The sequence below is a fragment of the Bos mutus genome, chromosome 11 (assembly GCF_027580195.1).
Source record: "Bos mutus isolate GX-2022 chromosome 11, NWIPB_WYAK_1.1, whole genome shotgun sequence".
In the NCBI taxonomy this organism is placed as follows: Eukaryota; Metazoa; Chordata; class Mammalia; order Artiodactyla; family Bovidae; genus Bos; species Bos mutus.
This window is the reverse complement of record NC_091627.1, coordinates 8,753,979-8,775,525: the sequence shown is the minus strand read 5'-3', so window position 1 is coordinate 8,775,525 and position 21,547 is coordinate 8,753,979. Positions and strand designations below refer to the sequence as shown.

General features: G+C 52.9%; 2 protein-coding genes and 1 long non-coding RNA gene across 7 annotated transcripts in view; 2 read left to right on the top strand and 1 right to left on the bottom strand.

Moving 5' to 3' along the window:
* Positions 1–7,398, top strand: part of GARNL3 (GTPase activating Rap/RanGAP domain like 3) — a 164,794-nt gene extending 157,396 nt beyond the window's left edge. The window contains exons 27-30 of one of the 3 annotated variants that reach the window (XM_070378964.1): positions 2,042–2,180; positions 3,193–3,408; positions 4,862–4,988; positions 6,907–7,398. In XM_070378964.1, the coding sequence (XP_070235065.1) occupies positions 2,042–2,180; positions 3,193–3,408; positions 4,862–4,988; positions 6,907–7,084 (660 nt within the window). In that variant the 3' untranslated portion in view covers positions 7,085–7,398. The remainder of the gene's footprint in view (positions 1–2,041; positions 2,181–3,192; positions 3,409–4,861; positions 4,989–6,906) is intronic. The other 2 variants (XM_070378965.1, XM_070378966.1) reach the window with 2 other exon arrangements.
* A 187-nt stretch (positions 7,399–7,585) lies between these two features.
* LOC106701138 (uncharacterized) lies at positions 7,586–10,288 on the bottom strand. Its single transcript, XR_001351656.2, has 3 exons — positions 9,988–10,288; positions 9,769–9,878; positions 7,586–7,878 (listed from the first exon to the last, which is right to left on the bottom strand). It is a non-coding gene; the product is annotated as an uncharacterized lncRNA (long non-coding RNA).
* Positions 10,289–10,631: 343 nt separating this feature from the next.
* On the top strand, positions 10,632–20,067 carry SLC2A8 (solute carrier family 2 member 8). Of its 3 annotated transcripts, none has more exons than XM_070378962.1 (10): positions 10,632–10,832; positions 10,928–11,090; positions 11,345–11,551; positions 13,369–13,468; positions 14,899–15,098; positions 15,818–15,961; positions 16,060–16,168; positions 16,899–17,072; positions 17,489–17,566; positions 19,101–19,240. In XM_070378962.1, exons 1-9 carry the CDS (start codon positions 10,777–10,779, stop codon positions 17,545–17,547), a joined length of 1,212 nt encoding a protein of 403 aa, XP_070235063.1. In that variant the 5' UTR covers positions 10,632–10,776; the 3' UTR covers positions 17,548–17,566; positions 19,101–19,240. The 3 variants fall into 3 exon arrangements, with proteins under 3 accessions (XP_070235063.1, XP_070235062.1, XP_070235064.1); XM_070378961.1 differs by having other exon boundaries at positions 10,633–10,832; positions 17,421–17,566; positions 19,101–20,052; XM_070378963.1 differs by lacking the exon at positions 10,632–10,832 and having other exon boundaries at positions 10,948–11,210; positions 17,421–17,566; positions 19,101–20,067.
* Positions 20,068–21,547: the final 1,480 nt, after the last annotated feature.

The window sequence follows — 21,547 nt, the reverse complement described above, 5'->3', positions numbered from 1 at the left end:
GGCTTGAGGTAGTGCTTTCTTCCTTTGCTGCTGTCTGTCTTCAATTTGAACTTGTGTCCCGCATACATGACTGACAGACGGATTCATGCCTAGTGACAATGTGAGCAAAACCGAGGGATGCAGGAACAAAGATCTTCCCAGGTGTCTTCTACCGCAGGCGCATAACCCACCGGGTCTTGTTCTGGTTCCCTCCTCCGGGTCACCCCACACCCTCTCCGTGGCCTTGCCAGGCCAGCTGGTGCTCCATCCTAACGCGCATCACATTTGGTGGTGGGAGGCTGCATACTCCCCACCCCCACACTGACAGTTCTGTGAGGACAGACCCTAGCATCTTCTGCACTAACGTAGTGCCAGTAGAGTGCTGGTAAGTGTGCAACCACTAATCTTTGGAAAACGGGTATGCGTGTATACACACACTCGTATATATATATGGACATCAGTTGATTATAAGTTTTACTAGTAATATCGTGTATTAACACCTATATATGGAACCTAGAAAAATGGCACCAATGAACCTATTCGCAGGGCAGGAGTAGGGCAGACATAGAGAACAGCCTTGTGCACACAGCAGAGAAAGGTGAGGGCCGGATGAAGTCAGAGAGCCGCACTGACATGGATACGTTACCGTGTGAGACACAGCGAGCTAGTGGGAAGGTGCCGTATAACACAGCGAGCTCAGCCTGGTGCTCTGCGACGACCTGGAAGGTGGGATGGGGGAGGGTGGGAGGAAGGCTCTAGAAGGAGGGGCCGCGTGTGTGCCTGTGGCCGATTCACATTGTTGTACAGCAGAAACCAACACAACATTGTAGAGCAAGCCTCTGATTAAAATGTTTTAAAATTTAAATTTTACTGATTATAAAAACATAAATAGCTTACAATTTATAACTAAAAATAAAATATACAATGCTTTTTATCTCAAAGTCCATTTAGCCAATTGGCTCTCATAAAACACTTTTGTTTTCACTAAGAAGAAGAAAGAATTAGTCACTCAGTCATGTCCCACTCTTAATTTTCACTGATTTTCCTTTATCTATAGCCAACCCCTGGCTGCAGTTCAACCACAATTTTACAGCTGGAATTATATCTTAACCCGTTCATTCTTTTTCCAAGTTTGTTGTCATTAAATCTGACATGTGATCTATTAAACTATTTTTCACCCTCATACAAGTCATTAAACTAAAACTTCTTTCAATTTCAGCACTGGACAACATACTGTTAATTTTAATCTTCATTATTAATGTTATCTCCATCACTTGAAGTCCAGACCATCAACAAAACAACAAATCAACCTCTGGTTTATAGCATTTGCCGATTTCCACAGTGTAAATAGTCCCACCATGATTGATCTCAAGCTTCCCGTGTGACACCTCAGCACATGCATTAGGAGCCACTATTACACAATCTCCCCCCCAACACACATACACACAGACACTGTATAAATTACCTCAAGAGTATGGAGAATTGTCAGTGTAGTAAAATAATGAGGAATGGTTGAATTTTGACATTTAGTTCCTTTGTTCTTTTAACACAATTTAAATTGAATAATGGCCGTGTTTACCAGCCAGCTTGCAAGACCCCTGAAACTCAGTACCCTGAGTCCACAGGAGCCGCCCACCACCAGCCACACACCAGCGCCATTGCCCCAGAGCTGACCCATCGCGGGTGGGCTTGAGTATTTACTGAATCGTGAGTGAGGACCCATGTCCCCACCGGGGACATAGACATAACTAGATTCCAAACCTTCCCCAGTTCTAACCTCTGGTGCCCAAGCTCCCTTTCAGGGAAGTGTATTGTGTCTGTATTTGTGGAAGGCGTGTGGGAAATTGACTATTTTCTATTTTGTGTCAACAAGTAGATAAGAAGGGAGAACTGAGCCCTCAGGAGCCTTCTGAGCCCAGAGCTGGCAGCCACCTCCCTGGCTCCTTCCTGCACCGCAGACCCCGTGGGACAGCTGGGGGTCTGTGCAGTGATGACAGGAGGGCTGGTGGGTGCAAGGCCCTTAAAACTACACACCTCAGAAACGCCTTCTCTTTCTCTCCAGTCGGATATCTACTTCACAGCAACTGCATCAGCGAACGAGGTCTCATCCGGAGGCAGCTCCAAGGGGGCCAGTGCCCACAATTCTCCTCAGACACCCCCAAGCCGAGATACTCCAGTGTTTCCTTCTTCCCTGGGGGAAGGTGAAGTCTAGTTTTTACTGTCTTATGATAGACATTTTTGATCCGTTCTGATTTCTCTGAAAGGTGAAAGTGTTAGTAGCTTAGTCATGTCCGACTCTTTGCAACCCCATAGGCCATAGCCTGCCAGGCTTCTCTGTCCATGGAATTCTCCAAGCAAGAATATTGGAGTGGGTTGCCATTCCTGTCTTCAGGGAATCTTCCTGACCCAGGGATTGAACCCAAGTCTCCTACATTGCAGGCAGATTCTTTGCTGTCTGAGCCACCAGGGAAGCCCCTGTAGTTCATTGTCAAATACTGACATGTGATTACTGTTGAAGGAAACAAACAGTGATTACTGTTTGAAGCCACAAAAAAACTTGCAGTGTGGTTGCATTCTTAAGAAACCTTGTGATAATCCCCACCCCCAAACAATTCCCATTAGGAAAACACTTGTTTCAAAGGGGAGAAGGAAGTTGAGGGTTAAAGAGACTGCAGTTGGCCCCAGCAAGTTATCCTCCCTTCAGGAATGTTAAGGATATAATAGAATTTCATAGCTAAAAGGATATCATCATAAAACCCACACATTACTCAGCATCCAGCTTTCACTCCGTCTGGCTTCGCCCTTGAACCCCACAAACCTTTGCTGTGGTTACTGCCTCACGCTTTTCCTAACTTCTCACCACATGAGTCGTCTTTATGGCTCGCTGCCAGGAGAGCTCAGAGCTCCCGAGCAGGACAGCTGTGCCTTTCTTGCCACCTCCTTTCTCCTGCCCACGCATAACCAGGAGTGGGTGTGTTTTGTCCCGTTCACCCATGAACAGGATGCCGTTAGAGGACAGAGCCAGCGAGTGCCACCACTTTATTGCCCCTAATGAAACTTGGTGGGGCGGGGTCGGGGGGGAGGCGTCAGCCTGTGACATAAATTCTTCTTTCATGCTAATGCTAATTATGTTGAGGAACCAGGAAATATTCTCTCATGAATAACATGAGCTCTTCTTAAAGTCCTAATGTTCTTTTTGAACACTTATTTCAGGTGAAATTCAGTCCAAAAATCTGTACAAGATTCCACTCAGAAACCTGGTGGGCAGAAGCATCGAGCGGCCTCTGAAATCGCCCTTAGTCTCCAAGGTCATCACCCCACCCACCTCCATCGGCATTGGCATCGCGGCCATTCCTGTCACTCACTCCTTGTCCCTGTCCCGCATGGAGATCAAAGAAATAGCAAGCAGGACCCGCAGGGAGCTGCTGGGTAATGGCTGTCCATTCTCGTGTTTGTGATGTTTGTAAAGATACCCGCTGATTTTATCTGCGCATATTGGTTGTGCTTAGTCATGTCTGACTTTTTGTGACTCCATGGACTGTAGCCCACCAGGCTCTTGTGTCCATGGAATTTTCCAGGTAAAAATACTGGAGCAGGCTGCCGTTTCCTCCCCCAGGGGACCATCCCAACCCAGGGGTTAAACCTGCGTCTCCTGCATTGGCAGGGGGGATTCTTTACCACTGTGCCTCTTGGGAAGCCCATTTATGGATATTAATTATCCTCAAATGCAAAGAGCCCTATCATAAGGGATTTATAAAGAAATTATAAACTTGCACCCACACCAAGGAATACTGTACAGTCTGCCCAACAATGATGTGTCAATCTAGACTTATTGGTATAGACAGTGTGCAAACCATATGAAGGGCAGGTGGGGAGGCAGTTTGTAAAACAGTCTGTCTAGTCTGATAACAGTTCTTTAAATATAAGTAATCTAAATAGGTATAATCCTAGAAAAGTGTCTAGAAGGGCTTACAGCCTGCAGCTCTCAGATAACATTTCATATTTATATATCCAAAATGTAAATCTGTCTGGGATTTTCTGCATATTTTTGTTCCCTTTTTTGCATATTTGTGGTGCAGTTCAGTCATCCCCTCTCGAAGCCCCTGGGCCAGGAGGCAGGTCTGTGGGGATGGGAGCAATGTCAGGTCCCTGCTATGCCCTCCTGTCAGTTCACAGGTGAGAGACCAGACCAGAGACATAAAGAGCACCATGATAATCATCAAGAGGCTAGACTGTTGTAAAGGTTTTTGTTCAGAGTTGTGAAAACAAAATGAGGAAAAATGGAGGCATTATGGCAAAACAGTAAGAACTGGTTTAAAACTTGAATTGGCATCTGCATGGTATAAAACTACGAGGACACACACCTGTCCTCTGGCCAAGTCTCCTGACCAGCTGGAGAAGGGGATTCAGATCCCCTGACAGGGCAACCTTGACACTGGCAAAATCGGTTGGCTCTTGAAGTTGGTCCCTTTCACTGAGCTTTTCAAATGTATGTATTGCTATTTTTAACCCATTATTCCCTAAGAAAGCTTGATCTTGCCAACTATTGTTGTATAAACCACTGTGCTTTTCAGAAATTGGACCTCTGAGTTGGCGAATTACAATTTCCAGTGGTAGGACTGTAGATTTTCTTTCCTTCATTAAACTCTTCTGAGTCATTTTTTCCCAATACATATATTCGTTCTAATCAGAAACAAAAGACCTTTTACCAACAAGACAATGAGAAAATCAATTATTTAAAAATACAGACTTTTATCATCATTCTTCCTGCCTCCATCCCCGTAATGTACCAATACCCAACCAGGAGAAAAAGGGCATTTCCTGTCTCTTGGCAGTCTGATGGTAATGACCCTCTGACCTGTGATTCTCCCCTCCCATCCAGGCCTCTCTGATGATGGTGGATCCAGGTCAGAAGGAGCACCAAAGCCCAAGTCAAAGGCCCGGAAGCGGCTGGAAGAAAACCAAGGAGGCCCCAAGCCAGGGACGGTGCGGTCCACTAGCAGTGACAGGTAAAGAGGGACGCAGCCCCTGCTCAGGGTGGTGGCCCCTCAAGTCATGGGACAGCCACAAGGCCCCTTCTGCTGGGTGACGGTGCGTGGCCCAGCCCCTTGGGCCAGCTGCAGCAGAGGGTCAGCGGCCATATCCTCTCTGAGGACCCCCAGAGAGCACAGCCTGCCAGGAAGGGGCCCAGGCAAAGGGGCAACCTCACTAGCAACCCAACAAATGCACACTGAAATACAGAGACGTCTTTTACTCACCAAATTGACAGAGACTTTTTTAAAACAAAAGTGCTCTCCAGTACTTCTGGTGGATCCTTTCTGGATGGCCATTCAGTATCACACATCTAGGAATATTTGTTGAATCCCACTGATTTGTCCCCTGAGGTTCTCTGTGTCCCTCATAAAACACCTTGCCTGCTTCTCTGTGGAGGCCAAGGGGGCATGTGTTCAGGTTCCATTCATTCAGGCAACACAGATTCTTAGAGCACCTGGCACTGAGCTGGGGACATGGAGCTGAACTTCAGGGGCTCATGGGCTGGTGGGGAAGGCCAACCTTCCCCGGAATTATAGAGAACTATACCATTCCAGGGCAGCAGGTGATACAGAAGAATGAGGTGTGCCATTCATTCCACGCCTGGGGTAGAGGGGTCCCAAACATCAGGAAAGGCTGAGCCAAATCTCATAAATCAAGCAACCATTAGCCTGGCCCAGAGAGGAAGGCACTCACTCAGGCTTTAATCCAACACTTTCACTGAGCTCCTACCGTGTGACCAGGCCCCTACCCTCATGGACTTCACATTTTAGTGTGGAGAAACAGACAATAAACCTGTGAACAAGTAAGCAATTGCTATCACTTCCTTTCGTGACCAGCACTGCAAGGAAGTTTAAAACAAAGTGATGGGGGTGGGGTGGATAGAAGGTCTACTTGAGGTGGGGGCTGGGAGTCAAGGAAGGCTTCTTGGAGGAAGTGGCATGGAGCTGAGCTCTGAATGAGAAGGAGCTGGGGGAACAGCCCTTCTGGCAGCTGAACCAGCAGGGGCAAAAGCCCTGAAGAGAGAGAGAAGGAAGTAAGTGGGTCAGCTTGGCACAGATAAGGAGGTGAGGTCAAGAACAACCAGAGGCTGGACCTCGGGCTTTTACAAGGCTACATGAGTCCTTGGTGAACGGAGGAACTCCCTGAATCAAAACCTGGTCAAACTGGTTTTGCAGGTGTCGAGAGTGTGAGCATCCTGAGTGCAGGAGAAAATAGAGGGCAATGATGGGCTGGGAGGAGGCCAGAGGGGTCAGCAGGGTGGGGCCTGTGGGCCTGTGGACAGGTGTTTCAGCCTTGTCCTCAGGCCATGGGGAGCCAGGGGAGGGTTTATCCCAATTTGCCTCACAAACACATATGTGTCACCACTGACCTTTCTTTTTTCCCATTTTTTTTTCTTTTTTCTAATGGTGATTATATAAAACATACTATTTTAACCACATTTAACTGTACAGTTCAGCAGCACCAAATACATTCACATTGTTGTGCAACTTCCACCACCATCCGTCTCCTGAATGTTTCACGTTCCTAAACTGCAACTCTGTCCCCATTAACCACTAATTCCCCATCTGCCCACCCCATAGCCCTACCCCAGCCCCTGGCATCTACCAATGTACAATACCAATGGCATCTACTTTCTGACTCCATGAATTTGACTATTCTAGGTATCTCATATAAGTGGCCTTTAAAACCTGTAACAACCCAGGAGATCGGACAGGCTGCCTGCAGAACACAAGCTCTGTTGGGGCGGGCATCACCCACCTGCACGTGCCCACCTCTCCCTCACAATGGTGGGGGGTGGGAAAGACAGGCTTTCGCATTTAGGGGAGGAGGAAACAGAGTAGCCAGCTCAGTGGTGCACCCCAGGATCTGTTCACTGTGACTTTTCTCCTCTAGGATCACATCGAGCTCCCTAGAAAGTCCTTCCACTTCCGAAGCCAATCCCAATGGGCGTTACCAGTCGACCAGCTCCGACCCAGACCCTGTGGCCGAGCAAGAAGGCAGCCCTGTCTGGGGCAGCTGCCCCTTTCAGCTCACCGCTTTCTCGGATGAAGACATGATTGACTTGAAGTAAACAGAGTCCCAATCGAGTTTGCCATGTTTAATTTTCTTACAGAGGTTTATACTCTTTAGCCAGTTCTGACATCATTTCTCAACAAAATGTGGCTTTTAGCCTGTCCATGATCTATTGGACCAAACCTTCTGCACCCTTGGCCTGTTTGGGTCACTCTCCAATGTCCGGTGCCATCTTTCTTGACCTTTATTTCTTTCTGTTCAGGAACCATCAGTTCCCTTGTAATAAAGGTGGTAGATTTCATTGAGGTTTTAGATTGAAACTTTGAATAAATCAAAAATATTCATTCTTATTTACTGCAACCTTCTCTTATATTTTATATACTTAGATGGAAAAGTTATTTTTTCATTACAGTTTTGTTTTGTCACATAATTTGTTTCTTTTATTGAGATAAAGAAAAGCCATTGCTTTAAAAATGTATTATAAATAAGTTTTCTTTCTGCACCTCTGGCCCCTGTTGCTGTTTCAGTTCACTGTGATTGGAACCAGCTGCATTCCTGCCTATAGACTTTTGAGAAAAGCTGAATTTTTAGATCTTAGAAACTCCTGCTTCTTTCTCCTTGTGTCTCACAAAAAAAAAAAAAAAAATAAGGTATAGGAGCCTGTTAAGAGTCTCAAGATTTTGTTTTGTTTTATTGTTACTGTGAAATCATACAACCTAGAAACAGTTACACTTCATCCTCAAAATTATCATTCTCAAATTCCCTCCTCTTGTTCTGGTCTGCTTTGCTCTCTCACATGAATCAAATGAGTAGCCTTCCTCTTATCATGTATCCACCTTCTGTTGCTCCATCCTCAAAGAGAGAAGAAAATGTGAGTTTGGCCAAGTTTGAAGGAAACAGTGAGATATCAGTCTCTAGCCAGGGGAGATCAAAGGAGGAAAACTGAGTTTCACTGACAATTGTAAACTTTTTAATCTGTGTAAAGAAGATAACTTACTTTTGGCTTTAGTCTAACAGATTCCATTTTATTATATCTTGTCTTGCCTATATTACCCATCAAAAGAAACGAGGTCGTTTCCCCAGTTGAAGTGGCTCTGAGGAGTTCTTCTGCAGGTCTTCTCGCTTACTGCAGAGGTCTGTGCTGGACATGACTCCATCTGATAGATCTCAGACCCTACCTCCTTGTGGGCCTTGCATACTGTGGGGAGAGCTCTCCTCTCCACCTGTGGCTCAGAGAGTCCCACATGATACATCTGAGCTGAAGGCTGCCTGGTCCCCTTCAGCAGAAGGCAGGAGGTCAGAGTGCTAAAGACAGTGCTTTTTCAGTGTACCCAGGTGGGGACCATAACCAAAGGAGTCTCCTCACAGTCTTTGCAGCATTCAGTGCTCCTGTTCTTTTGTGTTTTGTGCCCTTTTCATATAAGAGGGGAAAACACAAGATCAACTACATGCTGTATCTTGACCTCACCCAAAGCTTTATGGATTGGGTTTTACTATGTTTGCTTTTCAAATAAGGAAACTGAGGTTCAAAAGGGGGTAGTGATTTGAACCTGTGAGTTCTCTGACCCCAGAACTGTGCCCTGTCCCCTGTCCACCCTACAGAGCCAGGCTGAGTGCCTTGTGTCAGCTGGATCTGGCTGGTGTTTTTTGTGTTAAAATAATTTGTAAGCCTCATGAGCTTGTATGTGTGTTTTTCCTGTCATCTTTTTCTTTCCCCTGAAGTTTCTTGCTTCTCAGCCTGGAATTGAAAAACCAAGGGCTATTTAGACCATTCTTCCAAAGAGACTGGCAGCATCAGAGCCACCCCATGATTTGCAAGAGTCACAGATCTGAGAAGTGGATGTAGAATGGGCAAGGGGTGGGCACTACTAAACAGTTTGATGGACTTAGCTTATAAAAGGAAGGCGGGAGTCTGCTCTGGCAGCAATGTCTGCTTACAAAGGCCAAGTGAATGCTGCACACTCATGGGGAGGGAGATGACCAGCCAGAGGGCAGGAGCAGGTTTGCAACGGTTCATGGCTTGGCGGCCACTCCAGTAGTCTTGCCTGAAGAATCCCATGGACAGAGGAGCCTGGCGGGCTACAGTCCGTGGGGTTGGAAAGAGTTGGACACAACTGAAGCGACTTAGTGCACACGCATGGCTTGGAGGGCTGACTGGCCTTAGCTAGGCTCGCTGGATCACCATGTCTACAGAAGCCTTTCTGCATACCCCTCAGGCTGAACTGCCAAGTAAACTGTCTAGCAGCAGCAGTTTGCCCTTGGAATCTGAAGCATCCATCCCCTCTGCAAACATCCATTACCCACTGTCTGGAGCAGAAGATCATGTCCATTGGGGAAGGGAGAGAAGTAGACAGGTGAATCACAAGCAATGATTAGCGCTGTAATAAGAATTTACGATTGGAGCACAAGACACCGAGGAAGAACCGAGGGATGGTTGCCTATGTCTTGAAAGATAATACAATCTGGTGACTGCACTAATTATACTGCCTAATATTTGAGTTATCTGGAATGTACTTGGTCTTTTTGCCCCTACAACAAACCCTCCTGCAATGATAGATACTATCATTTCCACTTAGAGAAGAAGAGAAAGAGGCCCAGAGAGGGATTAGAAGCTAAGCCTGTTACTCTCTTAGTCCTGGTTCTTGACAGAATTACACAGCACTCCACCGCAGCTGCCTGCACCCAGGGAATGTGGCATACAAATCGCGACATTCTACAGCGCCCTGACTTCTTCATACTCACCTCCACCAATGACCAGGGTGCACACACGTAGAGAGACGCTATTAACATCCGCAGGGGACTCAAAATTGGGAGGTGTAGTATTAAGATGAAGATTCCAAAGTCAGGATTACCTGTGAAGTGAGCGGAATTTAACAAGAGACCATGGGGCTCACCATTTAGGCCCAGATCAGTCACAGCTATGCGGCATGGGGGACCCCGCCCAACACGGGTTCTCAGTACCCGAAGGTCGTGGTCGTCATCGGTCTGTGGCTCCGTAGCAGTCAGCAACCTTGGCTCTCCCGCCCTCACTCCAAGTCTTAACAAGCACAGGAGTTGGGCTGCGGCGCCCAGGACCACGCCTCCCAAAACACAGCTGATCCGAGAACAGACCAGCCCATAACCGGTGTTTGGAGACCTTCCACCCTGCGGCTCTCTGTGGGCAGAGCTGCCCACGCCTCAGAGCAGAGGTTAACGCTGAGCGGTTACTGCAGACCCTAACCAGGGAGGTCAGCGGCGCTGCGCAAAGAGAGGGAGGGCAGTCCCGGACGCCACCCACGTGCCCCGCCTCCGTTCGGCTTCCTAGCTGCATTGGTGGAAGCTAGATTAAGAGGCGGTTCCCGGCGCAAATGTAATCCCCACCCTCCACTCTCATTGGCCAGTGTGGGTCGCGATTTCTTAGATGACCCCGCCTTCGAGCTCGCATCACCCTCCTATTGGGTGGCTGTGTGAGCCCCCGCCATATACAAGCTCCTCCCCTGCCTATACATTGGATGGCCGTCCTGGGGACGGTTCCAGTGAGAGACCCCTCAGGCTCTTTCCTTCCATTGGTCCGCTTTCACTTGAAGGGCGGCACCTAGAGCAGAAGCTAACCCCGCCTTGCGTTCCCATTGGCTGCTCCCTTACCCCGGCCTGGAGCCGCTCCTCACCGTCTGTTGGTTGCCCTGGCTGAAACGTCGGTGCTGGCCGCACTCGCGGGACCCGTGGCAGTTCAAGGCGTCAGAGCCCTAAAAGCAAGCGTTGATCGCGGACATGACGCCTGAGGACCAAGAGGAGACCCAGCCGCTCCTACGGCCGCCCGGCGGCAGGTGAGCGGTAGGGGGAACCCGGGTCCGCTGGCGCGGCCTCACTCCATCCGCTGCGCCCAGGCCTTGCGGCTCACCGACCGCCCCTGTCTCCGCAGCGCTCCCCGCGGCCGCCGCGTCTTCCTCGCTGCCTTCGCCGCTGCCCTGGGACCGCTCAGCTTCGGCTTCGCCCTCGGCTACAGCTCCCCGGCCATCCCGAGCCTGAGGCGCGCCGCGCCCCCGGCCCCGCACCTCGACGAAGACGCAGCCTCCTGGTTCGGGGTGAGGCCTCGGGCTCATCCTCCTGCCCTCCTGGGACCCTACTTCGCCCACCCCTAAGACGTGTGCCAGGACCCTCCCCGCGCTGCCTGGCTTCGGGCGGGCACGGAGACCCTCCGCCGAGTATGTCCCGGCTCCCCTGAGAGGGGTCGCCCGTCTCCCCTGCCCCCGCAGCGGCTGAGGGTGGGGTGGAGGGCGAGGTTGGGCCGCGGGCCCCCGGCGCTCCCTCCCTCAGCCGGCGGTCTCCCCGCCCCCAGGCCATCGTGACCCTGGGCGCCGCGGCCGGGGGCGTGCTGGGCGGCTGGCTCCTGGACCGCGCGGGGCGCAAGCTGAGCCTAGTCCTCTGCGCCTTGCCCTTCGTGGCCGGCTTCGCGGTCATCACCGCGGCTCAGAACCTGTGGATGCTGCTCGGAGGCCGCCTGCTCACCGGCCTGGCCTGCGGCATTGCCTCGCTCGTGGCCCCGGTGAGTGTGTTTCCCCCCAGTCTGGCGCCCTGGGACCCAGGGGAGGGGGCCGAACTCGGGGCCTGATTCTCTCCCTGGCTGCGGCCTCTTGAGTGCCTGACACCATGCCCCTCCCCTGCTCCATCTTCCTTACACTCCCATGGGGCCTTGGAAAGAACTGTTGTTATCCATCCCTGGTTACAGATGAAGCTTAAAGGAACGTGAAGTGAAAGTCGCTCAGTCGTGTCGGACTCTTTGCGACCCCATGGACTGTAGTCCATGGAATTCTCCAGGCCAGAATGCTGGAGTGGGTAGCCTTTCCCTTCTCCAAGGGGATCTTCCCAACCCAGGGATCGAACTCAGGTCTCCCTCATTGCAGGCGGATTGTTTACCAGCTGAGCCACAAGTCCTTGGTTTAAGCACAAAGTCAGTGGTGATGCTACTTCTTGAACCCTGGGTGGTGGCACTTAACAGGGCCTCTCTTTGGCTCTACAAATGAAGTGCCCTCTGTGGATGGTCAACAGAAGCCTCACACGATGGCTTAGATCCCCCTTGGCCTTCAGACCAGTGGCTACAGTTCAGCAGGAAAATCCCACTGTGGTTTGTCCCAAGGGGCAGAGGCTGTTGGGACCTGGTGCGCCCCTTCACTGCTCAGAAAGCGGCCCTCCAGGCGTTCCCCCTGCTCCTCTCTCACCACTTCCTGACCCAGCACTGCCCAGGCTGCCTTTGGAGCTGGACACGTCTGGGTGAAACTGCAGCCCTGGGCAGAGCACCTCTGTGAGCCCTTAAGGTGGGAATGACGGTGTTAGCTCAGGCCATGCCTACACAAGAGCCTACACACACGGCCCTGGCCCTGGCATGGCCGGTGGAAGGACTTGGACCCTGGCAGCTGGGATTGCTGGGTGTCCTGTGACCTGCTCCTGGTCGTGGGCTTGAGTGGTCCACCACCACCCACACCCTAACCAATCAAGACTAAAAGCAGTAGCTCAGAATCCCTCCCTTTGCACCTACCACTCATTTCAACTGCATCTGCTGGATAATAGGCAGCAGCTAGGTTGGATTTTATATCTGGATTTTTTTGGTGTTTTTTTTTTACTGCGCAAAAACACACCTGACTTAGTTGTGGACATAAGATATGGAATAACACAGAAGCGTGGGCAAGCGCTTTCTGGCTGCTGAGCCCAGAGGAAGCTGTGGCAGTCACTGGTGGTGACTGAGGCAGAGAGTTCCTGCTTTCACTCCAAGGGCACCACCCAAAGTGTGGTCCTTGGGTCAGCAGCTGTGTGTCTCCTGGAGGTGGTTAGACAGGCGGAATTGTGGGCCCGCCACACATCTGTTGTTGTTTAGTTGCCAAGTCTCGTATCTGACTCTTTGTGACCCCACAGACTATATCACACCAGGCTCCTCTGTCTGTGGGATTTCCCAGGGAGGAATACTGGAGTGGGTTGCCATTTTCTTCTCCAGGGGTGCTTCCCCACCCAGGGATGGAGCCTGTATCTCCTGCGTGGCAGGTAGATTCTCTACCACTGGGCCACCAGGGAAGCTCTACACACCTACTATGTTAGAATTTGCTTTTTGTCAAGGGTATACAATTAAATGAAAGTGTGAAAAGCTCTGTGCCACCCCCCACACACACACACAGTGTCCACATATGTACCCTTCAAACATGTGCTGTGGATTACATGGTGGGGAGCTCTGATGTCCAGGCACCTGCAGTTAGGGGTCCCCTGGGCCTGCAAGTACCCCAGTCGAGACTCTCCTCAGCTCTGAATGGCTGAGACTTTTCAGTTTTAAGAACTCCTGGACCCCATGTACACTCTCGTCTTAATTACCAACAGGTCTATATCTCTGAAATTGCCTACCCTGAGGTGCGAGGGCTGCTCGGCTCCTGTGTGCAGCTGATGGTAGTCACAGGCATCCTCCTAGCCTACCTGGCAGGTATGGTTTTCTTATTATCTCTTGTGACTGTTCATGGATGTTTGACTATCTTACAGATGTAGAAACTGAAGTTCAGAGAGGTCAGGGGACTTGCCCAAGGTCACACAGCCACTGCCCAAGATGCCACGTTCCCAGACCACTTCCCTGAGAACCCTGGGTCATGTGGGTCTTGAGACAGTATTCTGAGGAGAGCTGGAGAAGGTGATGTCCTCATCTCCCCAGAGCAGAAGCCCATTCTAGGAGTGTAGGGAGGGCTGACGAGTTAGAGCAGTAGCTCCCTGTGCGGTGACCAGCTAGGATTCTGGGGCTGGAAGGAAAGTCTTTAGCCTAAGAGCTTGGAGGGCGCAAATTTGTGTCTCCCTCAGAATCAGTACTGGATTTGCAGCCTGAAGGCAGCAGGTTCCAGAGAACCCGAGGGTCAGCTGGAGCCAGCATGAGGAAGCTTCCAGAAGCAAGAGGAAGCTTCCAGAGGCACCCTGGAATGAACTGGGGTAGAGGAAAGGCAGGCTTCATATCTGACAGCCCTGGATTAGGGGAATATGCCACTTATTAGCTGTGTGACCTTGGCCTAGTCAACTGCCCCTGGGAGCCTCAGGTTCCCTGTCTTCACGTGGAGATTAACTTTACCTAGTCCAAGGCTGCTGAGGGATTAAATTAACTGATGCTGTAAAAAGTGCCCAGCAGCAGGCCCGATAAGAATTGTCAAAGGATGGCCTGAGAACCATGTGGGAATGGGGGTTTGGGGCCAGATGGGCAGTGGCGGGGCCCGGGGCATGTGTCCTCTGGTTCCTCAGAGTGGACAACATGCAGGTCCGTGGTCTTTCCTTTCTGCCCACTTAGCATCCTGACTGTCATTCAGAGTCCTGGCCGCAGTCTAGCTGCCTTGTGGGGCCAGCAGTGTCTGAAAGCCACTGTGTAGACACTGATATTCAGGGTCACGTGGGTGTAGTTACATCTATAGGATTTCCTCCAGGTCATCATAAGCCACACTTTAACTGCTCAGCTTCTATGAGTTCTGATTGACGTTTTTCAGTGAAAAATGCCCCCTTCCTCTCTGTCCCCCTTCTTCCCGGAGGAGCCAGCCTTGCCTGCTTCTCAGTCCATCCACCGGGTGGAGGCCTGTGCACACATGGTCTCTTGCCGCCCCTCCCTGTCAGACCCCTGGTGCCGTATATCACGTATATCTCGGCAGTACAGAGCGAGCACCTTTGTTTAGTGGCTGCATAAACCTTCACTGATATACGCCCCCCCGCCTCGTTTCCACACTTAGCAATAAAACGACAACATCAATGACAAACCCTGGGGAGTCCTGCAAAGACACTAGGGTCCCCACCTTTGAGCAGAGTCCCTGGGTTGGCAGGAGGCAGGCGCTCCCCGAGAAGATCCGGGCTGGCTCACACCACTCTGACATCTCTCCACCCCACCCTCAGGCTGGGTGCTCGAGTGGCGCTGGCTGGCCGTGCTGGGCTGTGTGCCCCCCTCCTTCATGCTGCTGCTCATGTGTTTCATGCCTGAGACCCCTCGCTTCCTGCTGTCTCAGCACAAGCGCCAGGAGGCCATGGCCGCCATGCAGTTCCTGTGGGGCTATGCCCAGGGTTGGGAGGAGCCTCCCCTTGGGGCTCAGCACCAGGTGAGGGGCTGGGAGCCAGCGCGCGGGGAGGGGGACCCGGGAGAATCGCCCCTGAGGTCAACACAGAGCGGCACCGCAGCTCCACACGTGTGTGGTCACACACGTGTACACACGAGGGCCCGTGGACTTGGGAGTGATGTCCTGTGGACCACTACTTGGCCAGACCCAAGTCTGAGCCCCAATCTCCCTGTCCCTGGAAGAGAAGGGCTGGGCCATGTCAGAGGAGAATGCAGGTGGGGACTGGAGGACTCGGAATTTTGAAACAGGGAGCTGTAGGGCCAGGGAGAATGTTGAGTCTCTGCCCCTTACCTGCTGTGTGACCGTCCCATCTTTAACCTGAGTTTCTTCCCTGGTAAAGTGGGGTCATAGCACGTGCCTGGCGGTGGTGGTAAGGATCAATGGGGCCAGGGAAGGTACTTGGCCCAGACCCAGACCCAAGGCTGGTAGGACTCGGGAACCCTGGGTTCTCTGCTCATAGAGCATCTCCGTGGATCCCCCAGCAAATCAGGAAGGGACATGAGGAGGGGAGGATCCTGTCACCTTACTAATGGGGAGGCTACAGTGATGCTGGGACCTGAAGCAGAGGCTACAGGTGGGGCTGGGACAAAATGCAGAGGCTCCCTCGCTCCAGCAGGCCCCAGGATGGGAGGGAGCTCAGAGCCGGGGTGCCCTCAGGAGAAGTAAAGAGAAGCCCTGATGCCCGGTGTCCATCTGAGCAGGACTTCCACGTGGCCCAGCTGCGGCGTCCTGGTGTCTACAAGCCCTTCATCATCGGCATCTCCCTGATGGCCTTCCAGCAGCTGTCAGGCGTCAATGCCGTCATGTTCTATGCGGAGACCATCTTTGAGGAGGCTAAGTTCAAGGTAAAGAGGCCTCTACGCCGGCCTGCCTCACCCGGAGACAGTGTGGGTGGGGCCCGGTCCCAGGGTGTCTGCCTGACCCTCCTGGCCTGTCTCCCCAGGACAGCAGCCTGGCCTCAGTCGTCGTGGGCGTCATCCAGGTGCTGTTCACTGCCACGGCGGCCCTGATCATGGACAGAGCTGGGCGAAGGCTGCTCTTGACCTTGTCAGGTAAGGCCCCACGGGGATGGCTCTGCCCTTGGCAGGACTGGAGGCCCAGGCCAGCCTCCCACCACAGGCTGGAGGGCCGTTGCTGAGGTTACCACGTTGTGGAGGAGAACAAGGGCTGAGTGTCCCCAAGGGCAAGGGCAGGACTTCAGGGGAGCACTGGCTCCAGGCCAGGCCTGCGCTCACTGCTCTGCTGCGGCATGCCTTGACCTCGGCAGAACCTAGGAGTAGGCCCCTCCAGGGCCCGGTTAACAGTGAGGAAACTGACGGCCTGGGGGTGAAGAGGCCCTGAAGCCTGGGCCCTCTCTGGGCAAGTAACTACCTGAGCCGGCTTCCCCTCTGAAACAGAGGTGGAGGTGATGGCAGGCCAAGGCGAGGATCAGCACACAATGCGAGGGAGGCTCCTCGTGGGCATCTGGGCCCTCGGTGCTGCTGGGGAAGTGGGCCTGGCTGCTGGTGGTTGCTCCTTCTTCCTCAAAGCCAGGGAGGGTCTGCTTCCAGAAGCTTCTTGGGGTTGACTGAGTTGTGAGGGCCAAGCCGGGACTGGGAGGGCCAGGCTGGGGCGAGGGTGCCCCGGTGGGGCTCCGCTCACTGCCCCTCATGGAGGAGCCCAGGCCGCCTGCTGGGAACACCATGCACTGACAGCCAGTCCCCTGACAGCTCCGTGCCCAGGCTGTGGTCTGCCGCCTCATGCCCTCCCACTGCCCTGCCGACCGCTGCCCTCCACCCGCAGGTGTGGTCATGGTGTTCAGCACCAGCGCCTTTGGTGCCTACTTCAAGCTGACCGAGGGCGGCCCCAGCAACTCCTCCCACGTGGACCTCCCGGCGCTCGTCTCCATGGAGCCCGCCGATACCAACGTGGGGCTGGCCTGGCTGGCGGTGGGCAGCATGTGCCTCTTCATCGCCGGTGAGTGGGGTCCTGAGGGGAGGTTGAGGGGGCCACCCTGTCGCTGCCAGGTTCCCGTGGCTCCCAGGAGTCCCGGCCTGCTCAGCCTTACCCCTGGGTTTACAGCTCTGACCGTGTGCCGGGCACCGGCTCAGCCCCCCTCTGCTCCTTTCACGTCATCCCCACAAGTGCCCTCCGAGCAGGCCCCGTTCCTGTGCTGTTCTGTAGAGCCAAGGCCTGACGCGTCAGGAGTGAGGGGAGTGACCTGAGTCCCCAGGCTGAATCCGGGCCCCACTTTAGCCTGGGCGGTCTTCGGCGAGCCGAGCGCCGCCCGGCCCCGTGGACCTGAGGCCTTTCCTGCCCTTGCAGGCTTCGCTGTGGGCTGGGGGCCCATCCCGTGGCTCCTCATGTCTGAAATCTTCCCTCTGCATGTCAAGGGCGTGGCCACTGGCGTCTGCGTCCTCACCAACTGGTTCATGGCCTTTCTGGTGACTAAAGAGTTCAGCAGTCTCATGGTGAGTGCAGGCCCTGACGGGCTCCCCCTGCCACAGCCGGCAGAAAAGTGCTTTTCAGAATTACTCTTGTGACAGACTCGGGGTTGGCGGCCTTGCCTGCAGGCTGAAGCCCCACCAGCCTGTGACCCCATCCTAGTTGGGGGTGCAGGGAAGCAGACGGGCTGGGGCAGGCAAGGAACCCAGGCTGTCTGGGGACGACTGGGGAGCCTCCCAGCTGTCGAGGTGGAAGGACAGCAGGACTGACCTCCCCCCTGGACTTTGGGGACTTTGGGAAGCAAGGCTGCGTGAGAACCTCCACCTTTGGAGTCAGCAGGCCTGGCCCGTCCCCACCTTGGCCACTTCCCGCTGTGTGACCTTGGGTGTGCTGCTTCCCTTTCTCTGATCCAGCTTCCTTGGCTCAAAGCGGAGAAGGGGGACAGTGCCTCCCTCTTAGAGCTGATGGGAGCATCAGTTCGGTTCTACATTTTGCCACCAGCTGGCAGATGGGCTGATGCACACATGGTCCCGGCCTCAAGGCCTCCGGTCCAATGCGGGCAGCGCTCTGGTGCAGACAGTCAAGCCGTCTGTTCAGTCGTTCTCCCCCCGCTCCCCCCAGGGCTCCTGGTACCTGCCACGTCCAGGCCTGTTTAGGGCGCCAGAGCAGCAGTGAATGAGATGGACAGGGACCCGTTTCTGACAAGGGCTGGCACGACAGTGGCCAGTGGTGGGACGATGAACCACCAGCAGGCTGGGCTGGGGCAAGAGGAGGCCAGTCATGATTGGCGTGAATGCTTGGGGCTGGCCGGGACCCCGCAGGGCCTGCACTGCTCCAGGGAGCTCATCAGGAAGACCAGAGCAAAACCCTGGAGGGGAGGTGACTTCCAGGAGCTTGGAGGGGACCGACAGTCAAGGAGGGGATGGCGGCAAGGGACCTAAGAGTGATCTGGCCATCACTGAGAGGCCAAGAAAAAGGCTTCAAGGAGGGAGAGGCGGGGTGGCCAGGTGCCCGAGGCAGAGGAGCTGGAAGCGGGCGGCCTTTGCTTCTGGCAGCTGGGATGACACAGGGGCTGGGTGGGAGGGTGCACCGCCTGTGACCCCGGGCCACTGCTGCCTCTCCCCTCTGCTCATGGGCCCTGAGTATCCCCATGTGTGCACACGGCCCCATCACCACCCCTGAGAGCTCACCCATTTCCTCCGGCACCAAGGAGAGAGACTCCTAAGGCTGCAGGGACCACAGAGGGCAGGGCCAGACCAAGTGGAGAGGGAAGTCTCTAGGCCCTGGAGTCGGACCCTGGGGATGGGAGGCCAGCTGTCACTTGATGGTGGGCCTCTGACCTGGGGGCAGTCACTTTGTCACAGTGAGCTCAGTGTCCCCACCGCACACCATCCAGACGCTTGGACAGTGCTCAGCTGGGCTTCTGGACAGCCCACCAGGCCCTCCTCCACATCCCTGAGCCTGGGTGTGGCGGGGTAGGGCCTCGGCTCCTGGGCCCAGGAGGGCTCCTGACCCAGGAGGGCTCCCGAGTCATTTCACGCCTCGCCCCTGTCTTCGCAGGAGGTGCTCAGGCCCTACGGTGCCTTCTGGCTGGCCTCTGCCTTCTGCATCTTCGGTGTCCTTTTCACTCTGGCCTGTGTCCCTGAGACCAAAGGGAAGACTTTGGAGCAAATCACAGCCCATTTTGAGGGGCGATGACAGCTTCTTCCTGTGAGTGACTGCCCGTCCTTGCTGGACCAGCTTTCAGCCTTGGAGGGGATGGAGCCTACCTGTGACTCCAAACCGAGCCTCAGCTGGGAGCCTGGAACCCCTGGCTGTCCCCAGGGAGTCAGGAGCCAGGACAGCAGCCCCTCGGAGCCTTGTCCTCTGGGGTCCCTCCCTCCTGCCCAGTGAAGCGTGGGGACAAGGTTCCCAGCTGCTGGGTCCAGTTTCTACTGCTGCCCTGTGATTTGGGAGAAGGAACATCTCGGAGACGCTTCACTGTCCTGTGGTCAGTCCTCCACACGCCGGCTCCATCATGACATGAACATGACAGCGGAGGAGGGGGGCTCTTGGTTCCTGGTTTTCGGACACGCTTTGGCAACTGGGTGATGGCCTGTGGTTTCTCCTGTCATGTGGCTGCAGTATCAGGGAGGAACTTTGCCAAATAAATATTTGACTCAGAAAATCAGGTCATGAGCTCTTTGTGTGGGCTGCAGTCAAGAAGGGCATTTTCTTGCCCCTGCTATAAAAGCAGGCCTCCCATGAACTGAGTCTTGCCAAGAACATCTGTGGATCAGCTTCCTCGTGGTCAGCCAGGCTTGCCTTTGGCACTTGGAGGTCATTTCGACTCCTTCCTCGGGTTCAGCCCCCTGAACCATTAGTCAGCAAATTTGATTGAGTTCCTCCTGCAGAAAAATATTCCTCTCTTCATATTAACTTTAATGGAGCCAGAAGTCTTTTTCAAATTACTTATATTGTCTGTTGTATAATACACGTTTATTATAGGAAAATTAGAAAACACTGATTTCTTTAATATAATTATTTTTATAGCAGTTAACCATCTGCTAGGCACTATTCTATATTAACTACTTTATTCAGATAAATAAAAAAAATTCACACCTGCACCTTTCCAAACAGAACCGCTGTTTAGAATTTGGTTCTGTCTTTAAAGATCTCTCCCCCGACATACACTCTTTCCAGAATCACTACACACAAGGGGTCTTTTTGTTCCAGAACCTGTTTTAGTCCCTTTATTCAGGTTGTGCAGCCCCCATCATGTGCCCATCTTGACACATTAAGTTTAAATGAGACCAAATGAGACTGGAGAGAAGGGCAATGGAAGCGTGGAGTGGTCCAGGGCAGAGCAGTGGAGAGAGCTGAACAAGTCACTTAACCTCCCTTAACCTCAGTTTATCCATCTGTAAAATGGGCACAATGATGCTACCTCCCTTGTGGGATTGTTACGAGGATGAAAGGAGATGATCATGTAAAGCACTTAGATGCGAGGATGGCACTGAATAAGTGCTCAAATCAGTTTCGTGTGGTGGTGGTGAGACCGTGCGGGTGAGGGTAGGAGGCTGTGGTGGAGATGAGAAGAAAAGCGGCATATGAGGCTCAAAGGATGCTTCATAGGAGAATATTTGAAGTCTTTGTAAGTTTTTCTCTTTATTTTTTACCCTATTCCCTCAGCAACCTCTGATTGCTACAAGCACCTACTTATAGTACCAAGGACTATGGACACACGCACTCTTCAGAGGTCCCCTTACATTCCTTGAGGCCTTCCCATGACAGCACGAGATGCTTCAGGGACTAAGGCAGCCCCAGCTGACAGTCCTGTATCTGCCACAGGAACCTAGTCCAGGACCATCCGGCACACGTCCATGGAGAAGTGGGGCAGGATGAAATGTCCCCAGAGGACAGGTGCAGAAGAAGCTGTGCTTTACCTAGCCTGGGATAGAAAAGTGTGCTGCCAACCAACATCCATCCCATCACCCACTAGCACCCCCAGAACAATTTTCAGGAGGATCCTGGCTTTTAAGAACCTAAGGCAAGAAATTCCCTAACGCCATGCAGTGGACACAGCAGAATCGACATCACTGCCAATAAAGGTCCATGTAGTCAAAGCTATGATGTGAGAGTTGGACTATAAGGAAAGCTGAATGCCGAAGAACTGATGCTTTCGAACTGTGGTGTTGGAAAAGACTCTTGAGATCCTTTGGACTGCAAGGAGATCCAACCAGTCCATCCTAAAGGAAATGAATCCTGAATGTTCATTGGAAGGACTGATGTTGAAGCTGAAACTCCAATCCTGTGGCCACCTGATGTGAAGAGCTGACTCATTTGAAAAGACTCTGATGCTGGGGAAAAGTGAAGGCGAGAGGAGAAGGGGACAACAGAGGATGAGATGGTTGAATGGCATCACCGACTCTATGGACATGAGTGAGTAAACTCCGGGAGTTGGTGATGGTCAGGGAGCCTTGGCATGCTGCAGTCCATGGGGTTGCAAAGAGTCAGACACGACTGAG